We start from the raw sequence: 16526 nt of genomic DNA, 5'->3' as shown, positions 1-16526 counted from the left end.
GGTACTAATAATTGCAATGTAATTGAACATTAAACACAATTATGAATTACAATTAACTCTTAATTCAGCCATATACAAAGCATGCTGGGAACTAACAAGCACAGCTCAGTTTCAGTTAATGCAACACAAATCATTCATGTAATCCAACACAAACAGATTAGGTAAACTTAAATTTTACATATTTAAGTAGATTGAACACAATCAAATTAAGTTTGGACAAAATGTATAGTAATTGCGTTGCTTAAGCTCATTTTAATTAAGCAAATCCGACAAGCAGCAAAAATCTTTTTTTTTTTTTTAGTGTATTGTTCATAATACATTGATTGATGTTAATTTTTTATGTATTCTTCATGTAATAATCTCATTTGTAAGTCGCTTTGGATAAAAGCATCTGCGAAACGAATAAATGTAGATGATAATTTATACAACTTGAAGTGTTAAAAATGTGCTACATGAAATGAACTTTAATAAATGCAGAGGAAACAATGCATTAAAGTCATTGTAAGCACTCACATGGCACTCTCAGGAAAAAAAAAAATCTATGCCTACAAAAGCTGAGGTGGTACCCTTCCCTTTCAATAGGTACACATTTAATATTGGTTGTTTTAACCCAAAATTGGGTAAAATATGGACACACCCAAAAAATGTAATTAAAAAAATTAACCCAACTTCAACTTTCACTTTCAAATGTACATGTTTAATTACATTTGTAACCCAACATTTGGGTTTGTCCATATTTGACACAAATTTGGGTGGAAATAACCCAGCATTTTATACAGTGTAGGCCTACATATTAGTATTTTTTGAATGGGTATACCACCCTAGTGACACAACTTTTGTATCTTTTTTCATTTTTCTTTAGTGCAAAAATGAAAACACACACACTCACCATCTGTGGCGACTTTATCTAGAGCGACGTTGTGCTTCTGTGACATATAACCCAAGAAGGAGAATATGACAAACCCAGAGAAGAAGCTGGTCAGAGAGTTTATGGAGCTGGTTATGATGGCGTCTCTGTAACACAAACAAACATTGGCGGCTTTATTCTGTTCAGCCTGATATTGATGAAACAGTTGATGTCAAGACGAACATGCAAACCCCCTCTGTGCTAGAAAGCATCAAAGGGGCATCGCTTTAATTCAGCAATTCAAAGTGTGAGAAAATGCATTTGTGTGTGTGGCTCATGAATCCCGCTGTGTCTGTTTGCATTATTGCTCCAGTATATGACTCGACTTTGCTCACCTATAACAGTTGTTGCTGAATTTGTTGTAGCTGGAGAAGGCGATTAGCACACCAAACCCCACTCCCAGAGAAAAACAGATCTGCGTGGCTGCCTCGATCCAGACCTGCGACACAAAACGGCCCCGGCCGGCCGCACAAAAGGGCCCGCACAACAGCTATCATTAGAGATAATTGCAGGAAACTCATTCAGCAGAAAGATGAAAGACACTTGTGAATACAGGGTAATTTTGCAAATTGCTGCTGCACACATGTGTCTAATCTAATTCTGAAATTGCCGCTTTGAGGTCTCTTTGCCAAGTGGTCCTCTGAGAAAGAATCGTAGATCGTGGAAAAACTTACTTAAGGTTAATAGTAACTTCACCTGCCGATGATGATGACGTGAGCGATTCTTATGAGGCGTTCAAGAAATTGATTCGTAATTAAACACACACACACACACACACATATGAATCAATGAGTATGTGCTATTGACTGATCAAAACTATTTTGTATAAATGCCACTGGTTTTCAAAGAGCAATAAATAATTGCTCTTTAATGCAATGCATGTGCATTTAATGGAGACGTTGCGTAGTTTTTAGGGTTTTTTTTTTTTTGGTTCCCTTAAGAACCTTTTTTGAATAACTTTTTTGTTTTTTAAGTGTGAAGAACATTTTTAAATGTTCCACTATATATCCACTATAAAGAACCTTTTGACTAATGGAAATATTCTATGGATGCTCTACATGAAACGATGGATGCCAATAAAGAAAATTCATTGGCAAAACTCTTTCCTTAAAGCCTTTAATGCATTCTATAAGATTTTTTTTTTTAATGAATAATGCTTTGTAATTGACCCTATAAAGCATTTTATGGTCTCATGAACCACATTTTTAATAATGTATATTATAATACTAATATTAAGCTTTTAGAAAATATGATACAACACATAACAAACAAGCAAACAATTTCAGATGTAACAAGAAGCCTGCAAATATAATAATGCATTTTAACTTTGATCATAATTTTTTATGAAAATATATAATCCATTGTACATAAAGGCTTTAAGTAAAGTGTTACCCCTCTTTTAAGAGTGGTACATCTGACAAAATGATCTATATGTCCATTTATTGTAATAATTGTTTATTCCAAAATAAGAATTTTATTTAGTATTATGGCCTTTTTATACAAATACAGTACTATGATTAGCTTTATATGAAGAGTTCAGATGCAAAAGCCTCTAAACGCCATTTGAAATTTTCTTCTTTAATGATGATTTGTGTCAAACTTGTATATTTAAGTTCAGTAATTTCACCTAAATAACAATTAATAGGTAATTATCATTGCCATTTAAGTGAAATCACTGAACTTAAATATACAAGCTTGATAAAAATGATCATTCTAGAAGAAAATTTCAAATGGCACTTAGAGGCTTTTGCATCTGAACTCTTCATATGCAGTCTATGATATTGCAGTAATTGAGTCTCTTCTGCTCACCAAGGCTGCATTCATTTGATCAAAAATACAGTAAAAACAGCAATCTTGTGAAATATTATCACAATTTAAAATAACTGTTTTCAATTGTAATATATTTTAAAATGTAATTTATTCCTGTTATGCAAAGCAACATTTTTAGCATAATTTCTTCAGTTTCATGATCCTTCAGATATTATAATTTGCTGATTTGTTGCTCAAGACACGTTACTTATGATTCTCAATGTTAAAAACAAGTGCTGCTTCATATTTTTGTGGAAACCGGTACTTTTGAACAATAGGAAGTTCAAAAGAACAGCAATTATTTGAATCAAAAATTGTTTGTAACATTAGAAATGTCTTCGTCACTTTTGATCAATTTACAGTAGTGTATGTACACTTGTGTATGTGTATACCTGAGCATCACACAACCGCAGGAAGTCCACACTCAGGTAAGCTTTAATGCCATCCATTGCTCCAGGCAGTGTGACTCCACGCAGGAGCAGGACAGTGAGGACAACATATGGCATTGTGGCTGTGATCCACACCACCTGCACACATATATCATGAATGTCACGTGCAACATCAATGCATCGTATTTATATGATGCTTAAAATACCAAACAATAGTATTATTCACTCGTTTTCTGAAAACAAATACAGTAAGTTGCATGACAGTTGCAAACTAGATTTTTGAAGAAATCATGTGTTTGTGATTCGTCTTTGTAAGCATGTCTAATTGATCAAAACATTGATTTGTGTTTTTTTAACAAGTAATACATTAAAGTAATAAATTGTGTCACACATTTTGTGCAGACCAATGTTTCAGCAAGATTTTCCCTCATTACAAAAAGTCAAGTATATTTATAAAGCGCTTTTCACAATATAGATTGCATCAAAGCAGCTTCACAGTATCAATCAAAACATAATAACAATGTTTGTTTCTTAGTGGAAAAATATCCACGTTTGGTAGAACTGATCAATGGCATTACTGATTGGTTAATTAAATTGAATATCCCCAACTGAGCAAGCCAAAGGCAACAGTGGCAAGAAACCGAAAAAGTTCAAGTTTTTCACTTCAAGTGCAACGCATTCTCATCCCAAGGCGTCATCTAACTGACAATTTTGACCATGCTTCAATATTCAACGCTTTAGGCACCCTTTGGCGTCATCTAACTGACACTTTACCTTTACTAGTTAGATGATGCGGGTAGGTTTAGGTCTGGGGTCAATTCGTACGAATTCGTACGAGTGATTCAAAAGTGGCTAATTCGTACTAATTCATACGACCTCACTCATACGAATTTGTACGATTTGTCTAAACCCACGTGACGGTTATGTATAGGGGCGGTCATTCGTACGAATTCATACGAATTGGATAATTCGTAAAATATGTACGATTTAGCAAAATCGAATTCGTAAAATTCGTACAAATTCCTGTGAGATTGGGTTGGCAAGTAATACATGCTGCTGGTGTATATACTGTAATAGTATACATGAATTACCCACAGCAGACTATACAGGTGGAGCTGGGGAAGGTGGAGGGTTTCTGAAAGTAACTGCTAACCGAAAAGGCTGACCAGTATTTGAAGGTTGAGCATGCGAGCTCACTGGCTACTGATACAGCAGGACACAATCAGCTGTCCCCTATAGAGACCGATGTGTTTGCAAGCGAATTGAGTTAAGAACCTGTCAACATACGCCAGCCTGCAAGTTTCATGACAGAACATTGTATTTAACAGGGTGGGGAAAAAAATGTAAACTATAAAAACAGCTAATTTGTTTTACTGATGATCACCATTGTCTGATCTCCTTATACTAAGTAAAGAATACTTGTACCACTTTTGCTACACTGTAAAGTGCTAAAAGTGGAATTTTCTGGGTGACCAGGTTTCCAAGTCCGGTTAGTCTGTTTAGGCAGGTTTATTTTAGAGGGCATCAGCTACACCAGCTAAACATCAGTGATATATTAGAGTTTGTGTACAAGCTCGAACCTTTCCTGATGTCTTGACTCCCTTCCACAGACTGAAGTAGAGGACCACAATGACCACGGCCAGGCAGGCAGTGAGCTGCCAGCGGGGCAAACCCAGGTCATCTATCCCAGTACTCTCATGAAGGTGCAGCACGCCTCGCCTGGAGGTGCAAGAGACACCAGAGTTTTACATTCGGGTTCTATGTTACATCTTATGTTGTTAAATGTGTATTACATTAATGTCATGTGTGTTACCATGATGTTGTTTTGTGTTGTGTGTGAATGACACTGTGCCTATTCTATATCAATGTACCTCAGCGATAGTCACTTGTGAAGAACTTTGATTCGTCATGTCTTATTCTGTGTTATTATGGTGAATGTCAGTATATTATAAAGGTAAAAAGATGTTGTGGCCTCTCCTAATTCGGGCTGTTGGATTTATTGTTGTTTGGAATTTTAAAATGTAATGTTTTTGTGTAAGTTAAAGTTTTAACTTGTAAAATATAAGGGTTGTTCTGTAAATATGTTTGCATTTTTACTGTTTTTACCAGAATTGTTAAAATTACTTTTACGTGTAGATAAAGATTGGGTAACACTTTAGAATACGGTTCCTTCGTTAATGAATAACTACACAAGAACTAATGAGTAACAGAATATTAACAATCTAGTAACTATTATTAACTAACAAGAAACTCTGATTAACGAACTAGTAAGTAATAGCGCACAGACGAAAGTGGTAGTTCACTATTAAGTGATCATTAACTACTATTTTTTTCAATACTTCCCAGAGAACTACTGAAAAAGTTTATTAATAATCTAGTAACTACTATTAACTAAAAGAAACTCGTATTAACGAATTAGTAAGTAATAGCTCACAGATGAAAGTGTTACTAGATACTTCTGTGGGAATTACTAATTATTTGGATCCGTATTATAAAGTGAAGATCGTTGGAACTAACTAGTAATTACTCAAGTGTTACTACATGATCTAGTCATGATTTGTGCAAATGTTTGAGATTTTTGGTGAACTTTAGTAACTTTTAGAAAATGTCTTTAGTAACACTTGAGTCATTACTAGTTAGTTCCAATGATCTTCACTTTATAATACGGATCCAAATAATTAGTAAGTAATAGCTCATAGATGAAAGTGTTACTAGATACTTCTGTGGGAATTACTAATTATTTGGATCCGTATTATAAAGTGAAGATCATTGGAACTAACTAGTAATTACTCAAGTGTTACTACATGATCTAGTAATGATTTGTGCAAATGTTTGAGATTTTTTGGTGAACTTTAGTAACTTTTAGAAAATGTCTTTACTAACACTTGAGTAATTACTAGTTAGTTCCAATGATCTTCACTTTATAATACGGATCCAAATAATTAGTAATTCCCACAGAAGTATCTAGTAACACTTTCATCTGTGAGCTATTACTTACTAATTCGTTAATAAGAGTTTCGTTTAGTTAATAGTAGTTACTAGATTGTTAATAAACTTTTTCAGTAGTTCTCTGGGAAGTATTGAAAAAAATAGTAGTTATTGATTAGTTAATAGTGAACTACCACTTTCGTCTGTGCGCTATTACTTACTAGTTTGTTAATCAGAGTTTCTTGTTAGTTAATAATAGTTACTAGATTGTTAATATTGTGTTACTCATTAGTTCTTGTGTAGTTATTCATTAACGAAGGAACCGTATTCTAAAGTGTTACCGAAGATTGTTCTTGTTGACTGTACAGTAATGGTTGTAGAGGGGTTTCTCTGTATTTCTGAAATACATTTGTAATGACAGCTTGTGTTTGTGCTGGCCGTACTCAAAGTACTCGAGCGCTGGCGTTGCCTTATGCGTGTCGTTGAGCAGAGTATCGTTGAGGTCAGAGCAGTTGGGACTATTCCAGGTGTTGTTGCAGTGGATCCAAGGCAGTTCACTGGTGAACGATGAGAACAGGTAGAACAGAGCCCAGGCGATGATGACGTTATAGTAGAATCCCACATACAGGGAGATCAGGATTACCGTGAAGCCCACACCTGAGAAAACCAAGCAAACCTCACATGAGTAAGATGTCACTACTGTAAAGACTATAACTGCTCACCATGTTTTGATGGTGGTTATAACTAATTTAACAAGCAAGACCTCCTTGGTCAGCCTTATAATGAACATGCTGATCAATCAGCCTTGTCCGCTATAGTAAGTCATTCCAACCAGCTAAACCAGCACTAACAAACATGGAATTAATGGGTTTAAATGATATTTGCATCTTGGGTTATTAGATTACGACAATTGGTGTTACGACAAAAACTGATTCGTAATTTAAAATCCAGCTGAGAGAATCCTTAAACTGCATTTTTTTTTTAAATCCAGCTGAGAAAATCCTTAAACTGCACTGAAGAAAAAAAATATTGCAGGATTGAAAGAGTTTTAACTCAAAACATGCTAGTAAAATGTAAGAACAGCTACAAAGAAATGGCAAGTAATAAATTTAATTAAACGTGAGAACAACTGAAATAGTATTTTCTTCGTACTCCAATAATCTTTGTTTCTGTACCGTGTAGAGTCCAAAATGGAAGGGAGACGATTAAAGTAAAAATAAGGTTTACTTTAATAAAAACTTTAATAAAAAAAATAAACAAAACGATCAAGCAACATACTGCAACAGCCCGTTCTCATCCCAAGACGTCATAACTGACGTTTTTGACCATACGTCAACATCCGACGTTTTAGGGTAACCTTTAACGTCAGTTAGATGACGCTATCTAATCCTAACTAGGGGTGCAACGGATCAAAAAACTCATGGATCGGATCGTTTCTCGGATCAGAGTCACGGATCGGATCATTTTTCGGATCAGCAAAAAAAATAAAAAAAAATAATAAAAGACAAGACAAATAAACATAGGTTTTGTCTTTTTGATTATTAACACTTTTAAATTGTGAGCGGTGAGAGCTATGTGACGATAACGGTTATCGTCACATAGCTCCGTTCCCCTAGAAGTCCACCTGTCTGTCGTGAGCGCAACAGATGCTCGGGATAGTTCATCCACAACAGTTCATGTCGTAACGTAGCTCAAGTACTTTCAGCATGTGTTTAAAGCCCTCGTTTTGCACAGCCGAATATGGCCTCATGTCTCCAGCTATAAACACACCGATAGCATTTGTGATTGCTTTAGCCCGGTCTGATTATGCAACTAGGGGCTGCTTAAATGCCGCGGTGGTACGTCTCGGTTTGATCTACTAACCTCTTTCCTTCATGTTATATTTGATGGAAAATCCAAAATGGTCCCATACAGGTGATTTATATGACGCGGGGTGTTCAAGCTTCTCCGTTCCTCCGCTCGCTATGACGAAGCTGTGTGTTGACTGAACAACATGCGCACATTTTTTTTTTCATAATCAATCCGCGGATCACGTGTGTGCTGAACCGAAGACATTGATCTAAACGAATCACGGATCAATGATGATCCGTTGCACCACTAATCCTAACCCAACCCGAGACCTAAACCTACCCACGTCATCTAACTGACGCTAAAGGTAAAGCGTAAGTTAGATGACACCCTAGGATAGCATCATCTAACTGACGTAAAACGTCGGATGTTGACATATGTTCAAAAGCGTCACTTAGATGACGTCTTGGGATGAGAATGTGTTGACTGTAACGGTGAATATTCAAACTCAGTCAACACCAGACAAATGAAGACAAGGAACTAAACACACATGATAAAGACTTAAATGCAAACAGGTGAGCTAATTAATGAATAACCATAGGAACTACTAGAAACAGGATGTAAACTAAAGGTCCTTGAAAATGAGAACCAAACACAAGGGATTCTAGACCCGGGGGTTCTGGAGGAGGATGAGGAGCTGGTGAAGGGCTGAAAACTGGCAGGAGGGCAAACGAGAGGGACCAGGGAGGAGTAGATGGTGGCAGAATCCAGGGAGGAGCCGATGGTGGACGGATCCAAGATGACGTGTCATAGGAGAAGTACCCAAACTCATAGAGTCGATGAAAGTTGGAGTCGTTGGCAGAGTAGGCCAGGGCGTAGATGGAGAGCTGACGTGGCTGAATGACTCTGATGGCTAAGGAGACCACGGCAAAGCCACCATGATTAGTGATGGAAGTAGAGCCAAGGAGCCTGAGAACTGAGGTGGTAATGTGGAGACTGAGGACAGAGGAGGAGCCAGAGGGGTGGAGGGACTAAGCGTAGCTGTCGTCCTGGAAGAATATGGAGCGACGAATGAACAGTCAGAGGCGGAAGGACGAAGGTTCTGGGTGAAGCCAAGGGAGGGAGGAGCCAAAGCTGAGCTTGTGAGTCGACTGGCTGATGTGGAGTGAAGCTGAAGGAGGAGCAATGGGAACCACTTGCCAAGACGGTGCTCATGACCAGAGGACACATGGAAGATCTGCACACTTGATAAGGGTTACTAGGGTGTTGAGGGACTGTATGGAACCAGCAGAGTCAGGGCCAAAGAGCTGGCTGGATTGTGAAGAGGGGGCGGGAGAAAAAAAGAGACTTACTCCTCTAAACTTTCCAAATGATTATACTCCACATAGACCAACTTTAGCTCACCCTCAGTGGTGGGATGGTGGGAGGGGTCCTTGTCCATATCCTCATAATCCACCAGGCGTCCCACGTCCTTTGGTCAGACTTTTTATGTGGCTCTGGCTCCGGGGTGATGGCTGGCACTGTCCTCTTTTCAGGTTCTGGGTCTCTCATCGTTACAGGCTTAAGCTCCTCGTCTGTGGTGGGCTCTGGCTGAATGTCCTTTTAAATGGGTGATGGCTGGCTGGGCTATGGAATTGGCAACATGATGATGGATGTTGGGTGGGGCTGGACTGTTGTGCTGTTGTCCTCTTCAGCGTTTCCCAAGGAGGATTTGTCCACCCAGAGAGCAAAGTTGATGTACTCCACTACACTCAAACAGGGATCCCCCCTCTGGACATGAGGAAGCGAATGTCCTCGACCAGCCCACACCAAACCCCTTCCATGAGCGTGAGGTCATCACACATCGCTCGGTGGCAGATCAGTGAACTTCACATAATCTTCCAAACATCAGCAAACAAGGAAAATAAAAATGACTCCTCCACACAGTCCAGCGTAGCTTTGTGATGCCTCATTGATGGCAGCAATTTCCATCTTTCTTCTCATACTTTAGGTCTGGTATTCTATAATGTGTCGAGTCCAAACACCATTAATGCAACCATTTTAAAGAAAAAAAATGTTTTGCTATACAGTAGCTTTTGGAGTAAGGGCGTTGCCATCTTGCAATACCCCAGTGTGTGACGTGACGAGATTGGTTTGCTCCATTTGCTAGTGAATATCAGCATTTCTTTACTTTTTGAACACAAGCTGTTTTGAAATGGAAGAAGACGAACTAGAAAGGACTATTAAGCCCATAATAAGTCCAATTGCTTATGCATTTGAGTCGATATGCCGAGGGGACCAAGCAGTCAGGATTCCGCTGTTTTGGGATGAAGAGCTTGTCGGAAACACTACCTGGTGTAAGTGTGGATGGTGTGCGACGATGCCCCCGAAGTCCATATGCTGTCAGGAGGCTGAGGCCATGTATTACATGGTCACTCCTGCATTACAATGGTACGTACATTTAGCATACAATGTCGGGTGTGTTACACCAGGTAGTGTTCGAGAAGTGACATCATTTGGAAAATTAAAAAAGCAAAGAAACCCAATCCAAAGCAGTAAATTCATGGTAAATAATCATAGTAAATACGCATAGTAATATAATATGATATAATATATAAGGTATAAACTACATCCTTCCATCCATCTTCTTCCACTTATCCGGGCCTGGGTCGCGGAAGCAGCCATCTAAGCAGAGATGCCCAGACTTCCCTCTCCCTAGACACTTCCTCCAGCTCTTCCGGGGGGACAGGGAGGCGTTCCCAGACCAGCCGGGTGACATAGTCCCTCCAGCGTGTCCTAGGTCTTCCCCGGGGTCTCCTCCCAGTGGGACATGCCCGGAATACGTCCAGGAGGCATCCAGAACAGATGCCCGAGTCACCTCAGAGAAAGCTCATTTCGGTCGCCTGTATCCGGGATCTTGTACTTTCGGTCATGACCCAAAGCTCGTGACCATAGGTGAGAGTAGGAACGTAGATTGACCGTTAAATAGAGAACTTTGCCTTGCGGCTCAGCTCCTTCTTCACCACAACAGACCGGTACATCGGCCACATTACTGCAGAAACTGCACCAATCCGTCTGTCAATCTCCCGTTTCATCCTTCCCTCACTCATGAACAAAACCCCAAGATACTTAAACTCCTCCACTTGAGGAAGGATCTCTCCACCAAGGTATACACTTAACTTATATATATATTTGCTATACTGTTTGTGGAAAGTTTTCTAGGTCTGTCCAGGTCAGTCTTTACACCTGAAGAAGTTCCGCGTAGCATATCAGTCAACCAAATTGACAGAAGAGATGCAATTAAAGTTCATAATCACTAAAACAAAACAAAAAGCTTCCAGGTCTCTGTGCATGAACTTAAATAAGAGTTAGTTTCCACTGCCATCAAACCCCCATGGCTTCTTCAAACTGCGTTCTTTGTCTTAAAGCAAACAGCAGGATTCTCCCGTCATATATTAGCAGCACATGTGTGATTCCCGGCATCGATCCTGAGGAAGCAAACATGTTGATCAGCGGTAATTACAGTAATCTTTTGTTGAGTGGCAGGCTTACAGAGAGCCAAGCTTGTGATTAAAATGTCCGTCTCCTTCTCTCTCCATCCGCGATATGCTTGTCAGCCCGTTACGGATACAGAAAACAGGCGTATTTAGGAAACAGATGATGGCTTTGTCAACCATGCAGAGTGTGTTCAAAATCAAGCTTTAGATACTGTTTATCAATCTATATTTAATATTTTGAAGAGCTATGATTTACCAACTTGAAATCCAACATGAATGAAAAATAAGAAGCATCAAAAACAAATGATACATCTAAAACAACAACAACAAAAAGTTCAGTATAAAGCCATCTTCTTCACATTTAATTATTTGGTGAAAAATAAAAGTCCTCAATGTGACTACAGTTTCTTCAGATCAGCACATTAGTTTTGGAATTTTGAAGGCACATACACTCTTAAAAATAAGGTTTATTTATTAGCATTGAAGGTTCAATGAATAAACTTTAACTTCCATGGAAAGTTTTCATTGAACAAAAGGTCATTTATAGTGGATAAATGTTCTTTAGATTATTAAATTATGATTTTTTTTCCTTTTTTTACGGAAAAGTTTTTTTTTTTTTTGGAAACAAGAAACTGTTCTCTTATGACAACTCTGCAAGAACCTCATTTTTAAACCTTTAATTTTAAGAGTGTAGATGATTTCCTAATAAAACTAGAGACTAATAAAGAAAGCAATAGCCTATAGATAACAGTCTTTATAGAACATAACATTTATTTATTTATTTAGGAACAGTGCCGATCTAAGAGTGAAGGTCACTTAGTATTTTCTGTACGCTTGTGTCAGGCCACTGTCATGATGTGAAGTGACGCAAAATTTGCGACCCACCAACAACTGAGCTCTGGCAGGCAAATTTCATTCTAAAAGCCAATTTTTCTGTCTTCCATTTGACTGCAGATGACTTCAGCTTTAGATAAACAGCACCTGTCTAGAGTTTGCCATGATGAGTTTGTTTCGGGGACACAAACACCTTCTGACTCCAGAGCCAGTGAACATCTGATCAAAACAGCACTGTCATCTTAAGACGTGCACGTGACAGCTGTATAAAACTGCTCAATAAACGAGAACCAACAGCTAAAGGTCACGTTACCTTTAAAGATAGGACATATCTTCCAGACTCCTGCTGCTCCTTCACGGTTGTACTGGCCGAGCGCTAACTCCATATAGAACAGCGGCATCCCAGCAATCACCATGAAGAAGAGGTACGGCACCAGGAAAGCACCTGACACAACCACAACATACCAGTTATAGAGTATGAAACCTTCTGAAATATACATGTTACAATAAGAGTAAAGTGATGAAAATGCTGAAATCACACAAAATGGAAGTCTGGGAATGATGTCATGATGTGACATCCGATATCCGATCTTCTTCTTTGTCTAGATTCACTCTGGACATTCATCAACCAACTTTCAACACTTTAAAATACTAGTGAAGGAGAGACGTGTGATAAGCACTTTAAGATGATTCTATTACTTAATTAAAATAATAAAAATAACAACTAAAAGTTTTTATTGATATGTCTATTTAGTTTTGGTTACACTTTATTTTGATAGTCCACTTCTTGGGAGCAATTTTGCAACTACATGTCAACTAACTCTCATTAGAGTATTATTAGACTGGTTTGGATTAGTAGAATAGGCTGACTTGCAAAAGTTAAGATATTAAGCTACAGTCTACTAACACTCTAATGACTTCTAATTGACATGCAGTTGCAAAGTTACATATAGTTAGTAGAATGTCTAAAGAAGGCTGTCCAAATAAAGTTACATTTGCTTTTTTTCATTTTTATTTCAGTTTCAGTTTGCATAAAGTTTTTATTATTATTATTACTTTTTTTCTCCAGTTGAAGGTCATTGTAATTCAAGAGTTATTTTAAAAAATATAATGGTCTTAGTTAACTATAATAACCCTTGACCAAACTGGTAATGTACATTGAATTCACAATACTTGTTTATCAAGCTTTTAAAGGCTCAATATCATTACATGTTAACATTTCACTAAACATTTCTATTCACCGACTAATACACCTGTAAATTGCTAGTAAATCCTCTACAACTAGGTTTAAATCAATTTCCTCCGCATGGCTTAAAGACCAAACAAGCTCATCTCAGACTTCACACCTATTTTAGCATTCAAAGACGCCAGTCTCTCTCACCTCCTCCATTTTTGTAGCACAGGTAGGGGAACCTCCAGACATTGGCGAGATCCACAGCAAAGCCAATCACTGACAAGAGGAAGTCAATCTTTTTGCCCCAGGTTTCCCTCTCCTCCCCTGATGGGTGAGTCTGACCGCTGGGACTGACCAGGGTGGAGGAGGTGAACTGAACTCCATTCTGCTCCTTCACCAGGATCAGCTCCACCTCCTTGGGGCCCGCGGTGCTGGAGGGTTTAACGGGGGCGATGGCCGAGGACATGAGTGTGACTGCGAGTCTGCCTCTTGGCATGGGGCGCTGGGCAGGAGTGCAGAGGATCGAGAGAGACCTCGGATGCAGGAGCGTCTCTGATGGGATGAGGAGGGCGCAGTGATGGAAAGAGGGATGATTAGAGAGACAGAGGGAGGAGCGATTCAACCATGTTGATACGAGATCAACCCGAACCGGATGGCACCCGCTAAAACTCGTTCAATGAGTCGGTGCAGGCTGTTAAATAAATTAGACTGAAGCAACAGATCTATTCAAAAATGAACAACCAAGATTATCACATTTAGATCCATTTAATCGTATTCTCATTATGTTGTAATAAACATGTAATAGATTATTCATTACTGCCTTAATCCTTCTGGCAAATGATAAACATGAGCTTCGTCTGAATTAACACTTTTTCTCTCAAATCAAAACATTATTTAATGACCAAATCAATTGGTTTCACCAATGAAAGTCATTTTAATGATCTTGTAAATACCTTACAACTGTGCAGTTTTACTGTTCACAAATAATATCAAATTTGATAATGATGACTAAAATGTGCTTGAATCAATTGACGTATGATAAATAAGGAAATTAAACAAAATTTAAAGGAATTATTTTGATTCAAATATTAAAATTAACACTATTTTTAAGGATTAGATCATATAAAATATCTCCTTGCAAGTGTTTACAAATGAAAAGCCTCTAAATGGCATTTGAAATTTTCTTCAAGAATGTTAATTTTTGTCAAGCTTGTATATTTAAGTTCAGTAATTTCACTTAAATGGTAATCTTCATTACCATTTAAGTGAAATTACTGAACTTAAATATACAAGCTTGATAAAAATGATTATTCTAGAAGAGAATTTCAAATGGCACTTAGAGGCTTTTGCATCTGAACTCTTCAAATAATATTCATATTTGATAAATGATGATCCAATTGTGCTTGAATGTTTTAGTCTACATCAAATATATAAAATATTAAGGGAATTATTACGAAAATTTTGAAACGTGAAATAAAAACATAATATTAAAACCACAATAATTAAATAGTTTGAAGCTAAATTTCCCAGACAAATTCAATTGCTGCTCACACAAGATCACAAAATAGTACACAAGCTGTTTTAGTCGAATACTGACACGACAGAAAAAAAGCACTTGTTGAGCTTCTGAAATGTCTGTCCAAACATGAAACATGCAATAAAAACACAAAAACATATCAATCGTACCTTCAATTTGGGGTAAAGCACTTCTCCAAAAAAGCCTCTTACTTCATGCATTGATGATCCACGTCAATGTGTGAGATAATTATGGCCATTATTTGTCAATGCAGGAGTGAATGAAGGAGGGACGGTGATGAGCAGGGACGTGGTCTTTCTCCCACACAGGTAGAAGCAGACACACTTCCACTGACCATAGGAGATGGATTATGAAGGATGAGGACCTTCCCATGTCTCCTCCTCCTTTTCTCTGACACCTCCTCATTCTGCATTTTCATTTCAATAAATATTCTCAAATCAGAAGCAACATCAGGAGATAATGATTCTTGTTTTCAGAGAATCTCTTGCATTGCATTTTTTTTCATATTTTAAGTATAAACCCATATATATATATATATATATATATAAATCTAAAAGGGTGTTAGATCGCAATCTATGGGGTGGTGATGACACATCCCTTTGGTGTGAGAGATCCACTGTGAGACACCAGTGTGTCCCTGAGCAAGACACTTAACTCCTAGTGTCTCCACAGGCACGCGACCTCTGACACATATAGCAATTGTAAGTTGCTTTGGATGAAAGTGTCAGCTAAATGAATGTATAAATGTAAAAGCACCTAATACACCTACAGAAATGCAGTTTTGATAAGGAACACTGTTAAATTGTAAGTGGTAAGTTGTAAATGAAACAGATAATCGAAATACATTTTACGAAAAAATTATTATTTTCTACAAAATTTCAGGAATATCGGGCACAATTTGAAACATTGCTTAAATCTCTCAAGGATACTCGTGTGAGATTACATTACAAAGGAGAAATATCAGAGGATCAGGCTACTCTATTTGCTCTACATAGAAACTCAATGCAGTCAAGGAGAAAAAACTGAGACTTTGAATAGATCTCAACAGCTCCTTATTCAAATTAATACATTTTATGTATTTATATGTGTGATGTGTGTGGTTTGATTGCTACAATGTCATATTTCAAAGTACTAATCTTGGCCTGAGGCTGAGAATTAATCATCTGAAGCCGACATCTGCTGAAGTAAGACAGCAGTTTGGCTCAAGCGCAGCAAATAACAGATCAAACAGAGAGTTATCATCTTACCCTTTCACAGATACCACAAATCCACCACCCATTATGCTCCGCACTTACAGCCATGTCCAAACAAAAGGAAACTCCTGATAAGAGATGCTTGTAACTCTATAGCGCTTATGATGATAAGAACACAAACACTTGCGAAATCTCATCAGAGTGAATCACACACTAACCTGTCCTTCATCTGACTCACTGTGTTCATGCTGTAACAGGATGACAAACCAACCGAGTTCAATATACAGTAAAGAACAGAGGCGGACAGAGTACACAGCTTCATTACTTGAGTGAAAGTACAGATAGCCCTTGCTAAATTGTACTCAAGTCAAGTCACCTTTATTTATATAGCGCTTTTTACAATACAGATTGTATTGAAGCAGCTTCACAGTGATAACATGAAAATAATACAACATAGATCAATAATATTGTTGAATATTAAATGTCCCCAA

At 37.9% G+C, this 16526-nt stretch overlaps 1 protein-coding gene across 1 annotated transcript in view; it reads right to left on the bottom strand.

Annotated features, from left to right (window-relative positions):
* slc6a3 (solute carrier family 6 member 3) overlaps positions 1–15173 on the bottom strand; it is a 32237-nt gene extending 17064 nt beyond the window's left edge. The window contains exons 1-8 of the mRNA XM_039655158.2: positions 14992–15173; positions 13513–13857; positions 12445–12576; positions 6477–6690; positions 4686–4824; positions 3109–3243; positions 1243–1346; positions 890–1014 (exon numbers count right to left, since the gene is read on the bottom strand). Coding sequence (XP_039511092.1) covers positions 890–1014; positions 1243–1346; positions 3109–3243; positions 4686–4824; positions 6477–6690; positions 12445–12576; positions 13513–13801 — 1138 coding nt within the window. The 5' untranslated portion in view covers positions 13802–13857; positions 14992–15173. The remainder of the gene's footprint in view (positions 1–889; positions 1015–1242; positions 1347–3108; positions 3244–4685; positions 4825–6476; positions 6691–12444; positions 12577–13512; positions 13858–14991) is intronic.
* Between the last annotated feature and the right edge of the window lie 1353 nt (positions 15174–16526).

The sequence above is a fragment of the Pimephales promelas genome, chromosome 12 (genome assembly GCF_988280905.1).
Source record: "Pimephales promelas chromosome 12, fPimPro1.hap1.1, whole genome shotgun sequence".
NCBI classification, from domain to species: Eukaryota; Metazoa; Chordata; class Actinopteri; order Cypriniformes; family Leuciscidae; genus Pimephales; species Pimephales promelas.
Note: the sequence above shows the minus strand (reverse complement) of the source record. Positions and strands in the feature narration are given on the sequence as shown.